Source organism: Cherax quadricarinatus, chromosome 64 (assembly GCF_038502225.1).
Source record: "Cherax quadricarinatus isolate ZL_2023a chromosome 64, ASM3850222v1, whole genome shotgun sequence".
Taxonomy (NCBI): domain Eukaryota; kingdom Metazoa; phylum Arthropoda; class Malacostraca; order Decapoda; family Parastacidae; genus Cherax; species Cherax quadricarinatus.
This window is the reverse complement of record NC_091355.1, coordinates 3,134,372-3,154,009: the sequence shown is the minus strand read 5'-3', so window position 1 is coordinate 3,154,009 and position 19,638 is coordinate 3,134,372. Positions and strand designations below refer to the sequence as shown.

At 38.2% G+C, this 19,638-nt stretch overlaps 1 protein-coding gene across 1 annotated transcript in view; it reads right to left on the bottom strand.

The window, feature by feature from the left end:
* Window positions 1–1,325: 1,325 nt before the first annotated feature.
* The window catches only part of LOC128699969 (ATP-dependent RNA helicase A protein), a 43,366-nt gene continuing 25,053 nt past the window's right edge, over window positions 1,326–19,638 (bottom strand). The window contains exons 16-23 of the mRNA XM_053792817.2: window positions 19,284–19,457; window positions 17,764–17,954; window positions 17,246–17,413; window positions 16,016–16,120; window positions 10,804–10,902; window positions 9,867–10,013; window positions 9,419–9,545; window positions 1,326–3,235 (exon numbers count right to left, since the gene is read on the bottom strand). Coding sequence (XP_053648792.1) covers window positions 3,123–3,235; window positions 9,419–9,545; window positions 9,867–10,013; window positions 10,804–10,902; window positions 16,016–16,120; window positions 17,246–17,413; window positions 17,764–17,954; window positions 19,284–19,457 — 1,124 coding nt within the window. The 3' untranslated portion in view covers window positions 1,326–3,122. The remainder of the gene's footprint in view (window positions 3,236–9,418; window positions 9,546–9,866; window positions 10,014–10,803; window positions 10,903–16,015; window positions 16,121–17,245; window positions 17,414–17,763; window positions 17,955–19,283; window positions 19,458–19,638) is intronic.

The following is a 19,638-nucleotide window of genomic DNA, read 5'->3' as shown; positions in this document are numbered from 1 at the left end:
TGTACACAATATCATATTCATTACCATTATCTACCTCCTCAAATACCTAGTGAAAAAAGTTAATAAATTTGTAAGGCAAGAACACCCCTTTGTAAAACTGTGCTGAGATTCAATAATCAATTTATGTCTTTCAAGGTGGTTTTAAATAGCCTTGGCAATTATAGATTCCATCAAACACATACATGACAGTGTCATCCATTGAAGATGCTGCAAATCTCTAAGCAGACTTCAACCAAATCTTTAACTGGGCCACAGAAAAACAATATGAAGCTCAATGAAGACAAATTTCAATTACTCTGCTATGAAAAACTCAAGGAAATTAAAACTCTGCAGCCAATGCTTGTATGGCAAATCTAAGAATAGCCTTCAAGAATCTCAAGAAAGTCATTTAAGGCCCTCTCTTTATACAACATATGTCAGGCCTATCTTGCAGTATGTAGCACCTGCATGAAACTCACACCTGAAAAAGCATATTGAGAAACTGGAGAAAGTGTAGAGATGTGTAATGAGACTTAAGAGCTAAGGAGGTATGAGCTTAAATTATTATTATAATCAAAAAGAAGCGCTAAGCCACAAGGACTATACAGCATATGAGCTTAAAGGAAAGGCTAATGAAACTGAATCTAACAGCACTGGGGGACAGAAAGTGGAAACATAAAATACAAACTACTCAGGAATTCATAATGCAAACACGGATAAGCACAGCTGGTAGTTTGACACAAATGAGTGACAGGGATGTCAGGAAATATTTTTTGCCTCAGGGTGGTCAGGAAGTAGAATGACCTTAACTAGAAGTGGTGGAGGTAGGCTCTATACATAGTTTTAAGAGCAGGTATAACAGAACCCATAAAGTTAAGTGGCTCTGGCAAGCAGTAAGTTGAAAGGCAAGGCCAGGAGCTAGAATTCGACCCTTGCAATCATATATATGTGAGTACAAAGCCCACCATCTGACTGCAAAGAATGATTCATAAGAAGCTGATTCAGTCAAGGTCAGCACCAAACCTTCCATTTTACCTAGAGTATGTTCACTCTCCAATGAGTCACAGTTCCAGGGCCAAGATCAACCTCCAGGCAAGCAGAAAGTAGTACGTACTGTAACATAAGGATAACCCTGCACAGCTATCACATGGGGCCAGCATTTGGTAATCTTTTTCAGGCCACAGCCTCCCTGAAGGTAGTAGTAGTCACTGTAGCCAAATGCTTCAACAGACTGCAATTCCATAGTGTAGTGTGCCCTCAAGAAAATTTGAAAAAAAAAACAGAAAAGGCCAAACCACAGTAAACACCAAGAACATAGTAATACATCTTATGGAATTCAAACAAACTTGGAAAATAAATTTTAATTAGGGTATAAAAAATTCAAGTTCATTTAAATGTTTGTACGTATACACTAATGGCAAACTGTTTTTATTCCTTTCACTCAAATGTTACTGCAGACCCAGTATAAAAAAGTGTCATTAACCTCTCAGTATAAAATGTCATTGTAGCACTTCATTGTAAAAATATAACTGTAGCACTTGAGCATAAAAAGTATCATAAACTCCTCAGAATAAAAATATCAAAGGACATCTGATAAAGGTAAACAAACTACTGTAATGTATTTATAATATAATGAATGATTTATTTTCAATTTTTATACATACTAGCTTAATGTATTATCTTTTTAACACATCAACCATTTCCCACCAAGGCAGGGTGACCCAAAGAATTAAAATGTGTACATTGTAAATCACTCATTCTCTAGCTTTATTTCCAGAAATGCAAAGACATCACAATTGAAATGACCCTTTGAACTGCAACATCTTCACCCAACATTTAGAGTGAAAGTACTATGTTTTCCATTTCCAGAACTAAAGTCTGGCTGGTTAACCAGTTTCCCAATTTCCCTTCAAAGATATTTTCTTGCTCACACTCTACAAGCACATTAAATCTCAATCCATTAAATCTCCACACATACCAATCTAACATGATGACACATGCCTGCTGGATGTTTATGTCCCCACTCCCCTAACACTAATGACCTTGACACCCTCCTTCCAACCATTCCTGGAATGTTTGCTAAACCTTCCATCTACCCCAGATTTACATACTCTCTTCATCAACCCAATTTGCTCCATTCTTTCCAAATTACCAAAATCCTCTTGACAAACTCTCCTCCACTATCTGGATTATATCTTTCATACTATTACATTGTCCTCTAACTTTTTCACTCTTTATTCTTTGTTTAATACTCATACCAGACACTGATCTCAAATACAACATCTCCACTGCCTCCAGCCTCCTCCTTGCTCCATTTCTAAACTAAATCTGCATTAATATTATCCACTTATTACACAGCTTGCACACCACTAAGATTATAAACAAAAATATTTGTTTCAATGATTTGTAAACTAAATCATCATAAAACAAATGTTTTGCTAGAAAATACAGTAAACACTCAATACATTATACAGATGCTACCCTACTTACGAACATTTGAGTTACAAACATTCGGACATACGAACAGACTGCCGTGTTGTTAAAGTTAGTTAAAGAAGTTTTTTATTACAGTATTTATTATTAAAATATGCTTTAGTACATATTAAGAACCATACATTATTGATACTGTACAGTACTGTCTTTAAGTTTTCAATGAACAATGGCACAGAGAGAGAGAACAATAATAATAATGATAATATTAAAAATAACAATAATAATCATAACAATAGGAAAATGGAAAATAACAACTTACAAACAATTCAAGATACAAACAGCCTTCTGGAACATACCATGTTCGTAAGTTGGGGGCGTCTGTATATATGCTTGGCCAATTGAGATAGTCAACACTTTCAAATAAAATTATGATAATTTCTAAGTACAAACAAATTTAACACAAATTTTCAGCAATTTATTGTGAGATATTAGTATAGTATATAATTTTTAGATGTTATGAAATTTTACACACAAAAAATAAGATTTAGTTCTTGACCTATACAAGATGTGAACCAGTATAAAACATATCTCCTGTGATAGGAGTATTTATCAACACTTTAAAATTCATTAAATTTTGAGGAAAATCTGACTGATAGTTTCCAGAATTTATTTCTGGGTGCTAATGAAGTCTTAGTTATTCCTAACAATATTTAGTTAGTCTGAGCCAGGTTTTCTTCTTTTACCATCTCAACATCACCACTTGCCAACCCACTGTTGTTGCTGTGACCTTCGCTCAACACTCCAGTCTCATCTCCAGAATCATCTGTGGAGAAAAATTAATGCAAGTTTTATTTGTCAATATGCAATGAGAATTATACAGGGACAGCAGGGAATGGGGATACTGAGTACCTGAAGTTGTGTGACATGACCCAGTGAAATACAGTCAATAAGGAGAGCAGATGATAGAGTGGGAGAGGCACTGTCAAGAAATTTTAATGAAAATAAGAAAAATTTTTGGAGTTAAACAAGTTAAGAAAGCCTAGGGAAAGTATGGATTTGTCAGTTAAAAACAGAGTAGGGGAGTTAGTAGATGGGGAGAGGGAGGTATTAGGTAGATGGCGAGAATATTTTGAGGAACTTTTAAATCTTGAGGAAGAAAGGGAGGCAGTAATTTCATGCACTGGCCAGGGAGGTATACCATCTTTTAGGAGTGAAGAAGAGCAGAATGTAAGTGTGGTGGAGGTACGTGAGGCATTACGTAGAATGAAAGGGGGTAAAGCAGCTGGAACTGATGGGATCATGACAGAAATGTTAAAAGCAGGGGGGGATATAGTGTTGGAGTGGTTGGTACTTTTGTTTAATAAATGTATGAAAGAGGGGAAGGTACCTAGGGATTGGCGGAGACCATGTATAGTCCCTTTATATAAAGGGAAAGGGGACAAAAGAGATTGTAAAAATTATAGAGGAATAAGTTTACTGAGTACCTGGAGTTTACCTGGAGAGAGTTCCGGGGGGTCAACGCCCCCGTGGCCCGGTCTGTGACCAGGCCTCCTGGTGGATCAGAGCCTGATCAACCAGGCTGTTGCTGCTGGCTGCACGCAAACCAACGTACGAGCCACAGCCCGGCTGGTCACGAACCGACTTTAGGTGCTTGTCCAGTGCCAGCTTGAAGACTGCCAGGGGTCTGTTGGTAATCCCCCTTATGTATGCTGGGAGGCAGTTGAACAGTCTCGGGCCCCTGACACTTATTGTATGGTCTCTTAACGTGCTAGTGACACCCCTGCTTTTCATTGGGGGGATGTTGCATCGTCTGCCAAGTCTTTTGCTTTCGTAGTGAGTGATTTTCGTGTGCATGTTCGGTACTAGTCCCTCTAGGATTTTCCAGGTGTATATAATCATGTATCTCTCCCGCCTGCGTTCCAGGGAATACAGGTTCAGGAACCTCAAGCCCTCCCAGTACCTGAGGTGTTTTATCTCCGTTATGCGCGCCCTGAAGGTTCTCTGTACATTTTCTAGGTCAGCAATTTCACCTGCCTTGAAAGGTGCTGTTAGTGTGCAGCAATATTCCAGCCTAGATAGAACAAGTGACCTGAAGAGTGTCATCATGGGCTTGGCCTCCCTAGTTTTGAAGGTTCTCATTATCCATCCTGTCATTTTTCTAGCAGATGTGATTGATACAATGTTATGGTCCTTGAAGGTGAGATCCTCCAACATGATCACTCCCAGGTCTTTGACGTTGGTGTTTCGCTCTATTTTGTGGCCAGAATTTGTTTTGTACTCTGATGAAGATTTAATTTCCTCGTGTTTACCATATCTGAGTAATTGAAATTTCTCATCGTTGAACTTCATATTGTTTTCTGCAGCCCACTGAAAGATTCGGTTGATGTCCGCCTGGAGCCTTGCAGTGTCTGCAATGGAAGACACTGTCCTGCAGATTCGGGTGTCATCTGCAAAGGAAGACACGGTGCTGTGGCTGACATCCTTGTCTATGTCGAATATGAGGATGAGGAACAAGATGGGAGCGAGTACTGTGCCTTGTGGAACAGAGCTTTTCACCGTAGCTGCCTCGGACTTTACTCTGTTGACGACTACTCTCTGTGTTCTGTTAGTGAGGAAATTATAGATCCATCGACCGACTTTTCCTGTTATTCCTTTAGCACGCATTTTGTGCGCTATTACGCCATGGTCACACTTGTCGAAGGCTTTTGCAAAGTCTGTATATATTACATCTGCATTCTTTTTATCTTCTAGTGCATTTAGGACCTTGTCGTAGTGATCCAATAGTTGAGACAGACAGGAGCGACCTGTTCTAAACCCATGTTGCCCTGGGTTGTGTAACTGATGGATTTCTAGATGGGTGGTGATCTTGCTTCTTAGGACCCTTTCAAAGATTTTTATGATATGGGATGTTGTGCTATCGGTCTGTAGTTCTTTGCTGTTGCTTTACTGCCCCCTTTGTGGAGTGGGGCTATGTCTGTTGTTTTTAGTAACTGTGGGATGACCCCCGTGTCCATGCTCCCTCTCCATAGGATGGAAAAGGCTCGTGATAGGGGCTTCTTGCAGTTCTTGATGAACACGGAGTTCCATGAGTCTGGCCCTGGGGCAGAGTGCATGGGCATGTCATTTATCGCCTGTTCGAAGTCATTTGGCGTCAGGATAACATCGGATAGGCTTGTTAACCAAATTTTGTGGCTCTCTCATAAAAAATTAATTTTGATCTTCGACTCTCAGTCTAGTTAGCAGCTTGCTAAAAACTGAGTCATACTGGGACTTGAGTAGCTCACTCATTTCCTTGCTGTCATCTGTGTAGGACCCATCTTGTTTAAGTAGGGGCCCAATACTGGATGTTGTTCTCGACTTTCATTTGGCATAGGAGAAGAAATACTTTGGGTTTCTTTCGATTTCATTTATGGCTTTTAGTTCTTCCCGCGATTCCTGACTCCTATAAGATTCCTTTAGCTTGAGTTCGATGCTTGCTATTTCTCTGACCAGTGTCTCCCTACACATTTCAGATATATTGACCTCTTTTAGCCGCTCTGTTATTCTTTTCCGTTGCCTGTAAAGGGAGCGCCTGTCTCTTCTATTTTACATCTACTCCTTCTTTTTCTTAGAGGAATAAGCCTTGTGCATACATCGAGTGCCACCAAGTTAATCTGTTCTAGGCATACGTTGGGGTCTGTGTTGCTTAGTATATCTTCCCAGCTTATATCGGTTAGGACTTGGTTTACTTGGTCCCACTTTATGTTTTTGTTATTGAAGTTGAATTTGGTGAATGCTCCCTCGTGACTAGTCTCATTATGTCGGTCTGGGGCTCCATGCATACATGTCTGAACCTCAATTATGTTGTGATCTGAGTATATTGTTTTTGATATGGTGACATTTCGTATCAGATCATCATTGTTAGTGAAGATGAGGTCTAGTGTATTCTCCAGTCTAGTAGGCTCTATTATTTGCTGGTTTAAATTGAATTTTGTGCAGAGATTTAAAAGCTCGTGTGAGTGTGAGTTTTCATCAGAGCTGCCTCCTGGTGTTATTACTGCAACAATATTATTTGCTATATTCCTCCATTTTAGGTGCCTTAAGTTGAAATCCCCCAGGAGGAAGACGTTGGGTGCAGGAGCTGGAAGATTTTCCAGACAGTGGTCAATTTTTAACAGCTGTTCCTGGAATTGCTGGGATGTTGCATCCGGAGGCTTGTAGACTACCACAATGACTAGGTTTTGGTTCTCGACCTTTACTGCTAAAACTTCCACTACATCATTTGAGGCATTTAGCAGTTCTGTGCAAACAAGTGACTCTGCAATGTACAGGCCAACCCTCCCCCCCCCCCCTTTTGCCTGTTCACTCTGTCACATGTGTATAGGTTGAAACCTGGGATCCATATTTCGTTGTCCAAGTGATCCTTTATGTGGGTCTCAGTGAAAGCCGCGAACATTGCCTTTGCCTCTGCAAGCAGGAAAAGTATACGGTAGGGTTATAACTGAAAGAATTAGAGGTAAGACAGAATGTAGGATTGCGGGAGCAGGGAGGCTTCAGAGTGGGTAGGGGATGTGTAGATCAAGTGTTTACATTGAAGCATATATGTGAACAGTATTTAGATAAAGATAGGGAAGTTTTTATTGCATTTATGGATTTAGAAAAGGCATATGATAGAGTGGATAGAGGAGCAATGTGGCAGATGTTGCAAGTATATGGAATAGGTGGTAAGTTACTAAATGCTGTTAAGAGTTTTTATGAGGATAGTGAGGCTCAGGTTAGGGTGTGTAGAAGAGAGGGAGAATACTTCCCGGTAAAAGTAGGTCTTAGACAGGGATGTGTAATGTCACCATGGTTGTTTAATATATTTATAGATGTGGTTGTAAAAGAAGTAAATGCTAGGGAGTTCAGGAGAGGGGTGGGATTAAATTATGGGGAATCAAATTCAAAATGGTAATTGACACAATTACTTTTTGCTGATGATACTGTGCTTATTGGAGATTCTCAAGAAAAATTGGAAAGGTTAGTGGATGAGTTTGGGAATGTGTGTAAAGGTAGAAAGTTGAAAGTGAACATAGAAAAGAGTAAGGTGATGAGGGTATCAAATGATTTAGATAAAGAAAAATTGGATATCAAATTGGGGAGGAGGAGTATGGAAGAAGTGAATGTTTTCAGATACTTGGGAGTTGACGTGTCGGCGGATGGATTTATGAAGGATGAGGTTAATCATAGAATTGATGAGGGAAAAAAGGTGAGTGGTGTGTTGAGGTATATGTGGAGTCAAAAAACGTTATCTATGGAGGCAAAGAAGGGAATGTATGAAAGTATAGTAGTACCAACACTCTTATATGGATGTGAAGCTTGGGTGGTAAATGCAGCAACGAGGAGACGGTTGGAGGCAGTGGAGATGTCCTGTCTAAGGGCAATGTGTGCGTGAGTGTGTTAGATAGGAGTGAATGGAGACGAATGATACTTGGGACCTGACGATCTGTTGGAGTGTGAGCAGGGTAATATTTAGTGAAGGGATTCAGGGAAACCAGTTATTTTCATATAGTCGGACTTGAGTCCTGGAAATGGGAAGTACAATGCCTGCACTTTAAAGGAGGGGTTTGGGATATTGGCAGTTTGGAGGGATATGTTGTGTATCTTTATACGTATATGCTTCTAGACTGTTGTATTCTGAGCACCTCTGCAAAAACAGTGATAGTGTGTGAGTGTGGTGAAAGTGTTGAATGATGATGAAAGTATTTTCTTTTTGGGGATTTTCTTTCTTTTTTGGGTCACCCTGCCTCGGTGGGAGACGGCCGACTTGTTGAAAAAAAAAAAAATAATAATGACACGTGCAACACCTGGATATCTTTAGTCTTAAGACGTTTTAAACAAACAATGGCTTTATCAATTCAATACAGAGGTGTAGAAACTGGAAAGAGTAGAAGACAAGGTAATCAGTGCATCAGCCTAGATAATGATGCTCCCCACCATAGTCTTGATGAATCTTCTAGGCTAAGGGACTGATTACCTCATCTACTACTGTCTCCAGTGTCTATGCCTCCATAAAACTCTGTGTTTATTGATAAAACCACTGTTTGGTGAAACATCTTCAGAATAAAAATACCCAGGTGTTGCTTGTGTCTTATTCATTGTGTAAGTATTGTACACCTTTACTACTGCCATACAATAATGCATGTTAATGAAATGGCTACAGCTTGACTGTGCTTACAAAAGCAATGGCAAAACTGGAGGAAAGCTTTTATTAACCCAAATAAAAAAAGTGTGTTTGCCTTTAGATAAATAATACCTGTTAAATGCTAAACCCATCTGGGTCATTCAGCACAAGATGTGGTGGAAGCTTGGTCCTGAGTCTGCTGAGTGCAAGACAGGCACCCTTCCTATCTATACCCACCCATGTGGTGGTTTGCCCTTAGAAAAAGTAGCATGATGCCTCCCAACCTAAAAAATGAATTTGGGATACATGATATGATACTGTCCAGTGGTGTCATGCCTTTCTATTGTCTCTCTAGTTATACAAAAAACAGACATAACACAGCATTCATCAAAGGTAAAGTGAATAAATTAAGACAGAGTTATAAGGTATGTGGTATATTATTACTATTTTTTTTTATATTTTAAACACACTGAGATAGGGTGACAAAAAAAGAAGAAAACACTTTCACCATCACTCACTCCATCTAAAAGACTCTCTTGACATTTAACTGTTCAGTGATGATTTTTTTTTTTTAACAAATAACTTCCTGGTAATAATGTTTGAAGTTTTTAGAAGTCTTCAGGATTCATACAAATTATTATTTTATAAGACTGTATTTGAAAGTATTTTCTTTTTAGGGATTTTCTTTCTTTTTGGGTCACCCTGCCTTGGTGGGAGACGGCCGACTTGTTGAGAGAGAGAGAAAAAAAAAAACTGTCATTTGATAGGGTCCCTTAATACTTCCTAGCTCACTGCTCAAGTTAAATTTTACTGAAGCTAAGAGATAATGTGCTGGGCCATAGTTCTTATTTACAATTTTATTACCTGGTCCATCATCTGTTCTCATTCTCTTCATTGGTGGTGAAGGTGTGCTTACATCTCCTATAACAATTTTTTCTAATTTGTAGCGGCCTGCATTCATGCAGCACAACTGGAGAATGCAGTTCATGACCTAAAAATATTCATAATGTAAGTAATGACAAAATGTATAGCCATTTAAAAATAATTTTTCAATTTCCACCCACTTAGAAATAGTATTTCAAGTACAATAAAATTATTGCTTCTTACCACTTTTTAATATTAATAAAATATATTAGAGCCTCAAATGGATTATTGTGTGTACGGGCTCTGATAACCTGCCTGGAATAAATTACTGTTTTTAAAAAGGAACCCTTTCATTTTTCTTTTTAGGTCACCCTGCCTTGGTGGGATATAGCTGGTGCACTGAGAAAAAAAATAGTATAAATGTACTGAATTTTTAAATGCAACTAACTTGTTCATCTTTATATGTGGGTTTAGTTATACTCTCAGGGTTAACTACTGATCTTGCAACAAGGCTCTCCAACGATGGTCTCAGTGTTAAGATCTTGGCTGCATGCTCAGCTTGGAAATCTATTTCAAGCCATCCATCCAAACGAACCTGTTTAAAAGATAAAACAAGAGAGTCAACACTAATAAGCACGCATCACTCTTGAAGTGGTTTGAACATTTAGAGAGGATGGAATGAAACAGAATGACTTGGAGAGTGCATAAATCTATAGTGGAAGGAAGGCAGGGCAGGAGTCAGCCTAGGAAAGGTTGGAGGGAGGGGGTAGAGGAGGTTTTGTGTGCAAAGGGCTTGGTGTGTGTGAGCATGTTAGATAGGAGCGAGTGGAGACAAGTGATTTTTATGACTTGACGTGCTGTTGGAGTGTGAGCAAAGTAACATTTATGAAGGGATTCAGGGAAACTGGCAAGCCAGACTTGAGTCCTGGAGGTAGGAAGTACAGTGTCTGCACTCTGAAGGAGGGATGTTGATGTTGCAGTTTTTTGACGTTTGTGTAGGCACACCTCTGGCAAAACAGTGATTGAGTGAATGATGATGATGAAAGTCTTTCTTCTTTTTTGGGTCACCCTGCCTTGGTGGGAAATGGCCAATGTGTTAATAAAAAAAAAATTAAGTTGCAGCCTCTCTATTGAACTACAGTGCTACTTTCTTACAAAAGCAAATTCCACTGTTAAAAACATAGGTGCTACTTTGCTAACAATAAACAGTTAATAAAACTGACAGGACAGAAAAACCACTCTAAACAATGTAGTAATACCAACTCAACAAAAGTTATAGTATGCCCCTAAAATTAGAAAGGTGGATGAGTGTTCTATAATATTCTACCCAAGCAAAAAAGAAGTGAGACATATTAAGTACAGTACATTACGATGAGCATACTTACAAGACCCTCCTTAGCTTCTACACGTCTGCATCCAAACAGTATCAGGTGAATTGGAGTCACCATTGTCATTCGCTTACAGGACACAGTTTGAGAACAAATCTAGAAAAAATATCAGTTATTAATTTTTTTTTTTTTCAACAAGTCGGCAGTCTCCCACCGAGGCAGGGTGACCCAAAAAAGAAAGAAAATCCCCAAAAAGAAAATACTTTCATCATCATTCAACACTTTCACCACACTCACACATTATCGCTGCTTTAGCAGAGGTGCTCAGAATACAAAAGCTTAGAAGCATATACGTATAAAGATACACAACATATCCCTCCAAACTGCCAATATCCCAAACCCCTCCTTTAAAGTGCAGGCATTGTACTTCCCATTTCCAGGACTCAAGTCCGACTATATGAACATAACCGGTTTCCCTGAATCCCTTCACTAAATATTACCCTGCTCACACTCCAACAGATCGTCAGGTCCCAAGTATCATTCGTCTCCATTCACTCCTATCTAACACGCTCATGCACACTTCCTGGAAGTCCAAGCCCCTAGCCCACAAAACCTCCTTTACCCCCTCTTTCCAACCCTTTCGAGGACGACCCCTACCCCTCCTTCCTTCCCCTATAGATTTATATGCTTTCCATGTCATTCTACTTTGATCCATTCTCTCTAAATGACCAAACCACCTCAACAACCCCTCTTCTGCCCCCTGACTAATGCTTTTATTAACTCCACACCTTCTCCTAATTTCCACACTCTGAATTTTCTGCATAATATTTACACCACACATTGCCCTTAGACAGGACATCTCCACTGTCTTCAACCATCTCCTCGCTGCTGCATTTACCACCCAAGCTTCACATCCATATAAGAGTGTTGGTACTACTATACTTTCATACATTCCCTTCTTTGCCTCCATAGATAACGTTTTTTGACTCCACATATACCTCAACGCACCACTCACCTTTTTTCCCTCATCAATTCTATAATTAACCTCATCCTTCATAAATCCATCCGCCGACAAGTCAACTCCCAAGTATCTGAAAACATTCACTTCTTCCATACTCCTCCTTCCCAATTTGATATCCAATTTTTCTTTACCTAAATCATTTGATACCCTCATCACCTTACTCTTTTCTATGTTCACTTTCAACTTTCTACCTTTACACACATTCTCAAACTCATCCACTAACCTTTGCAATTTATCTTTAGAATCTCCCATAAGCACAGTATCATCAGCAAAAAGTAACTGTGTCAATTCCCATTTTGAATTTGATTCCCCATAATTTAATCCCACCCCTCTCCCAAACACCCTAGCATTTACTTCTTTTACAACCCCATCTATAAATATATTAAACAACCATGGTGACATTACACATCCCTGTCTAAGACCTACTTTTACCGGGAAGTATTCTCCCTCTCTTCTACACACCCTAACCTGAGCCTCACTATCCTCATAAAAGCTCTTTACAGCATTTAGTAACTTACCACCTATTCCATATACTTGCAACATCTGCCACATTGCTCCTCTATCCACTCTATCATATGCCTTTTCTAAATCCATAAATGCAATAAAAACTTCCCTACCTTTATCTAAATACTGTTCACATATATGTTTCAATGTAAACACTTGATCTACACATCCCCTACCCACTCTGAAGCCTCCCTGCTCATCCGCAATCCTACATTCTGTCTTACCTCTAATTCTTTCAATTATAACCCTTCCGTATACTTTTCCTGGTATACTCAGTAAACTTATTCCTCTATAATTTTTACAATCTCTTTTGTCCCCTTTCCCTTTATATAAAGGAACTATACATGCTCTCCGCCAATCCCTAGGTACCTTCCCCTCTTTCATACATTTATTAAACAAAAGTACCAACCACTCCAACACTATATCCCCCCCTGCTTTTAACATTTCTGTCATGATCCCATCAGTTCCAGCTGCTTTACCCCCTTTCATTCTACGTAATGCCTCACGTACCTCCACCACACTTACATTCTGCTCTTCTTCACTCCTAAAAGATGGTATACCTCCCTGGCCAGTGCATGAAATTACCGCCTCCCTTTCTTCCTCAACATTTAAAAGTTCCTCAAAATATTCTCGCCATCTACCTAATACCTCCCTGTCCCCATCTACTAACTCCCCTTCTCTGTTTTTAACTGACAAATCCATACTTTCCCTAGGCTTTCTTAACTTGTTTAACTCACTCCAAAATTTTTTCTTATTTTCATTAAAATTTCTTAACAGTGCCTCTCCCACTCTTTCATCTGCTCTCCTTTTGCACTCTCTCACCACTCTCTTCACCTTTCTTTTACTCTCCATATACTCTGCTCTTCTTATAACACTTCTGCTTTGTAAAAACCTCTCGTAAGCTACCCTTTTCTCTTTTATCACACCCTTTACTTCATCATTCCACCAAGCACTCCTCTTTCCTCCTGCCCCCACCCTCCTATAACCACAAACTTCTGCCCCACATTCTAATACTGCATTTTTAAAACTATTCCAACCCTCTTCAACCCCCCCACTACTCATCTTTGCACTAGCCCACCTTTCTGCCAATAGTCGCTTATATCTCACCCGAACTTCCTCCTCCCTTAGTTTATACACTTTCACCTCCCTCTTACTTGTTGTTGCCACCTTCCTCTTTTCCCATCTACCTCTTACTCTAACTGTAGCTACAACTAAATAATGATTCGATATATCAGTTGCCCCTCTATAAACATGTACATCCTGGAGCCTACCCATCAACCTTTTATCCACCAATACATAATCTAACAAACTACTTTCATTACGTGCTACATCATACCTTGTATATTTATTTATCCTCTTTTTCATAAAATATGTATTACTTATTACCAAATTTCTTTCTACACATAGCTCAATTAAAGGCTCCCCATTTACATTTACCCCTGGCATCCCAAATTTACCTACTACTCCATCTATAACATTTTTACCTACTTTAGCATTGAAATCCCCAACCACCATTACTCTCACACTTGATTCAAAACTCCCCACGCATTCACTCAACAGTTCCCAGAATCTCTCTCTCTCCTCTACACTTCTCTCTTCTCCAGGTGCATACATGCTTACTATAACCCACTTTTCACATCCAATCTTTATTTTACTCCACATAATCCTTGAATTTATACATTTGTAGTCCCTCTTTTCCTACCATAGCTTATCCTTCAACATTATTGCTACTCCTTCTTTAGCTCTAACTCTATTTGAAACCCCTGACCTAATCCCATTTATTCCTCTCCAATGAAACTCTCCCACCCCCTTCATCTTTGTTTCACTTAAAGCCAGGACATCCAGTTTCTTCTCATTCATAACATCCACAATCATCTCTTTCTTATCATTTGCACAACATCCACGCACATTCAGACTTCCCACTTTGACAATTTTCTTCTTCTTATTCTTTTTAGTAATCTTTACAGGAAAAGGGGTTACTAGCCCATTGCTCCCGGCATTTTAGTTGACTTTTACAACACGCATGGCTTACGGAGGAAAGATTCTTATTCCACTTCCCCATGGATATAAAAGAAAAAGTAATAAGACCAAGAACTATTAAGATAAAATCAAAGAAAACTCAGATGAGTGTGTATAAATAAACGTGTACATGTATGTGTAGTGTGACCTAAGTGTAATTAGAAGTTATTAATACATTAGTTATATATATTTATGGAGTTTAGACAGAGTTGAACAAAAATTTTTAACTACTAGTATATCACTATTCTTACATTCCTGTAAAGTCCTAAATTCATACAGTATCATTTAACCCCACATAACAATAGTGCAGCAAATGGTAGAGAAAAATAGGCAGAGGTGTTAGGGAAAGGACAACAGCAAAAAGATAGCAAAATTCAAATTAATAATTCAAATGTCAGTAAGAGATCATAAAGAGAATCCACAGAGCAGGGCAGATAGTAAACCTCACATTCCCACTTCAAGATTATACACACAGGAATACAAAGAGTGATTTGCAAAACAGAGGCAGTGAGTTATAGAAGATCAAGAGGAGGGGGTCATTATGGCTCACAAAGCTACAGTTAGGTCATGTGGTGGTTGAAGAGCAGTATTTTGCTCAATGAGCAAACTGCCAACATTGCACAGGGGCAAAACCTCATTACCCACCAACTGTCAAACTATTTGTTAGAGCAGTGATAGGAGGGAGTCATTGTAATGTGATTTTGGCCACATTGATGGCACTAACCACAATTGGATCTGACAGCTCAAGTTAATCACATGTATCTTCTGCAAACTTCTCAAAAAGACTGAGAGCAAGACTAGATGAAGAGTGCTGCCCATCTTGCTGCAGGAATTTAACTGGGGAATGAATGACAGATGTGCTAGCCACTGTCTGGAATTTGGAGATAATACCTGCTTGTACAGCATTTAACACACAAACAACAAACTTAATCATGTTCTGTGTGTTAAAAGATCCCATGACCTACTGATGACAGGAGATTAAGACCTTAGAACTAAAAGGGCATAACTGACTTCTGTGTCTAAGTCCTAACCAAATACAGTATCTCGCCACAAATCACCAGTACACCAAGTATCATTCCACTTACCTGACAATACCAAAACTCACATTTCATAGTGGTAATCCTCCACAAAGCCCTACTGTACTAGGAACCAAATACATGCAGACTGATTTAACAAGCCCAGGATGAAACATCCAAATTTACCTCCATTCAGTCACCAACATTGAGTGTTTGCAGCAGTAGTTGGAGAACAAAATTTAGAGTACCTGGGTCTTCAGGCATTGTCCAGGTGTGGACAGCCCCAGCCAGAGTGGTCCAGTGTACATATTTATAAAGAATGTACGTAATTCTTTAACCATATAATGAAATCCACTCTCAAGGAATTTGTAGTGGTTGAGTTACAACTCCAAGTCACACCTCTTAATTCTGGATCGACTAATGAGATCTAGCTGCCATACTTGCTCGATAATCTTTTATGGAATCAACATTTATAAAAAATTGCAAACTTTGCATCTGGATCAATTACAAAATACTCTAAGCATAACATGTATACATTTTGGAATTCACAGGGTCAAAAGTCAGTCACCAACAGATTAAAAGCTGTATGACCCTTGTAGGTTTAGTACTCAGTTTTGATTGTAATAATAATAATAATAGACTAAAAGTCAAATGAGTCAAGGTTATTTCTAAGTTTTATGAACCCTTACAGTGTTTACACCTTACTAACCTTTTCTTCAAATATGAAGTAAGGTGAAGGGAACTTCAGTATCTGTTTACTATTGTTGACAGATGATTTATGGATGAGAGCAACCTTTGAATCTTGGGTTAATACCTGCCATGGAAAGTGAAATGTTTTATTAACACACCATATTGAAAAAATTACAAATTTAAGGCATGTATTTTGTGTTATGTACAATATAGTATAAAATAACTCCATTCAACTAAATTCTTAGCTATATCACTAGTTTGCATTCCATTCTATCAACTGAACACAAGAAACTGCCCAATTCACCTATTACAACTACCCTATAAACTGCACAGAAGTTGGTAATGTGGCCAATTTTACACAAAACTAAAAAAAATACCAATTTAAACAGAGTGCAAAATAAACAATGTAACAATGTAGACATTCCTGGCACTAAAACATTTCCTCTGTTAATCAATCACATCCCCAGACCTCTCCTATATTATACTTGCCTTCCATTTTGAATTCATAATCACACAAAAATAGAAGTTTTATTCTATTCCATAGATAATAAAATATAACCAGGAATGATTGGTCATGGTTTAATGCATCCCGATAACTGAATCAGATCTATTAAAAAAGCCTAAAACAGACTGCAGGGTGTAGGGGAGGGGTCTTACATATTCTTAGGAAAATTGGCAAAATTTAATATTTCCACAATTTTGAACTGAATTTCAAGCTACTTCTAGTCCTGAAATTAACCAAACATGTCTCTTATTTCAGCAGTCTTCTGTTCCAGCAAATGATACCAAAAAACTAATAAAACAATAAAAACTACCTTAGAAGACACTATTTTAAACTAAACACAAAGTCAGAGTTTTGCTTTTTCCAAGATACACCCCATGGGGCAGGATTTTTTTATACTGTGCACACTCACTGCACAGACCCATTCTCTCACATACAGGCCAAAATTTACAACTCACAGGTTATACGAGTGACCTGAGCTCACGATATAGAACTACTTGAGGGACCCTGGCCTCAATGGTGTGGTTCTACATGATGGCTACTGAATGGGTTAAGTCATGTAACATATCCACATATTAAGTTGGTTAGCAAATGATTACATCATATCTTGTATCATTTAGCACAAGAAAAGTTATAGTGCTTTCTAATATTCCAAAGAAACATTGGAAGGAACAGACTGTTAACAAAATTTCACCACAGTACAAAAAAGTTACATATCAAACTGTGAACTATAAGAATGCTGCATACCTTAAACTTAAATTTGTGAGCGCAGACATTTGGATAGTGTCCCAGCGCTACAAGACCCACTATAATGTCTAACTTGGGGTCTGCTGATCCATAAAAGTTGAATGTTTGAGGCAAAAGACACTCTTCTGGGAATCCAGTTGCATTTACAAGTAACTCCTTCAGTTGATTCTGTAGACAAAATTATTTATCTTCAAAGCAAAAAATTTCTACAATTTAGGAACATGATGTACTTTTTTTCTCACTTATTATTGTATCAATGCACCAATATTTGGTATTTAGCTGCTTGGTGTGTGTTGGTTTCTCTTTGTTTGGCACATTTGAATAGGGAAATGTGATTATTCTTACTTTTATTAAGATTTAATGAATGTATATTTTGTGATTTCTCAATATTTTTAATAAAATTTACTGAAATATAGTATGAAAATACTCATACTGATGTTCTTAACTGATGGTTCCAATATCTGAGCATCCACCCTTTACCATTCACGATGGATAGTCAAGTATTCCTTATATCTTACCTTTGCTTCCCATGTAACCCGCAGTGCTGGTAGAGAAATTCTATTGTCCTCACAAAACCTTATCTCAGCTTCTTCTCCTTCAGCCTTGGCTTCCAACCATGAATTAAAGACACTTAAAGTGGCTATGTGATCACTGTATCGATTGCCAGCAAAATCACGCTGAAATTGGCTAAGCCGACGTGATTCTGGAGCTGCAATGAAGCAAAGATTTTAGTATATTCTACCATTCATTATTCACCTGACAGTAATACAACATTAATAAAGTGCACTGGAAAGAAGCACTCTCAAATCGTATGGGCATGTTTAGAGGATGATGGATGACAGAGGTTTGTTAGGCTTTTGATCCCTGAGGGTAATTAAGGTTACATTTTGCTGAAACACTAACATCAAATAACCTTTAATTCCCTATACTGCATAGTAGTAAATAAATATGTAGTAACTTGATAAGGCCTCATCTGACTGACTTTAAATTTTCCATGCTGGTGTACTATAAGCAAACCAAGACTTGTGTAGCTATTGTCATGTGCAAGTGCCCTATGATCAATGTTATATATCCCATTGGAATGGGTTCACTGACTGTTAAAAGCCTTGTCTGCTTGGTTTCAAACCTTGAACTCTCTTGTATTCTACTTCAAAGAAGGCTGAGTGTGTTAATGTAGTGTAGGTGCACTTTTATGTGTGAAACAAAAAGGGATTTTTTCCATCAACTCTTAAGTTAATTATACTAGAGTATACATATTTGGAACTGCTTTTATCTTTAATGGCTGATCTATCATACATATAAAACAGTACCCAATAAGTTTAGTCAATATAGATGCATACTGCTTCTTACAAATCTATCTCATTTAATAAATTTTTCACACTATCATCAATCACCAACAAATTCAATAAGAGAGCTAGGGTAGGTAAATAACTGTAAATTAAAGGGATGGAAATGTGCAATTAGTGTAATGAGTTACCTGTCTTCATGCACTCCCTTCCACCTTCCTACATACTTCGAAGCATATCTAACAGTACCTCAATTTTCTTAGAAACTGTCGGAATTTCATGCTTCATTTTCTTCTTTCAGCATCACTAATATTCCTTTTGGGTACCTTAGCTAATATCCAGAGATGAAATAGGGTACTGATAAGATCTAAAATCACTCAATAAACACAATGGGACAGTCATGCCACGCTTCCAGAAAGTCACTGTAGACAGTGTAGGTATGATGACAACAAAGTGTGATGCTGCACCTCTCCTAAGAAACAATGGTCTCACAAACTACTGCACAGCTACCCAGAGTTTCAAGTCTTGAGCATTTTGCAAATTATGGCGTATGTGTCAGGGAAGTTTTCAGTGCGAATCAAATTATAGTTTGTGTTTTTGGGGGTTCTGTTAATCAAGGATTTACTACAAATTGCACTTTTTGTAATATTTCTTTTATTGTAAGATTGTAGAATTTTAAATCTTAAAAAATCTTTGAGGAACAAAATAGGTAGGTATTTTATTCCTTTTTGGGGGATACATAATTAACTTACACATTATGAAAATTTCAGTAGTAGTGTTGAGTGCAGCAAGAGTACACATGGCATCACCACAAAAGAAGATACAACCCAGGATCACCATCTTCGCCAAATGGGGATCTATTGGTAATCTTGCCAAGATACGTCCAAGAGGAGTTAGTTCCTCATTACTGCCCAAACATTTCATCTCTGAAAATAGTTTAATACAATAATTAGTTTGTCTGTGATCAAGGCTTCATAAAATTTGAGTTAAATACAGTTTAGATTAAAGATTTTCTGGATCAAACAGGTTAACCTCACTCGAGCACAGTGAAGTTAACAGATCTTGCCCATATACCTTTAGACAATTAATGCACAATTTTTTTTATTA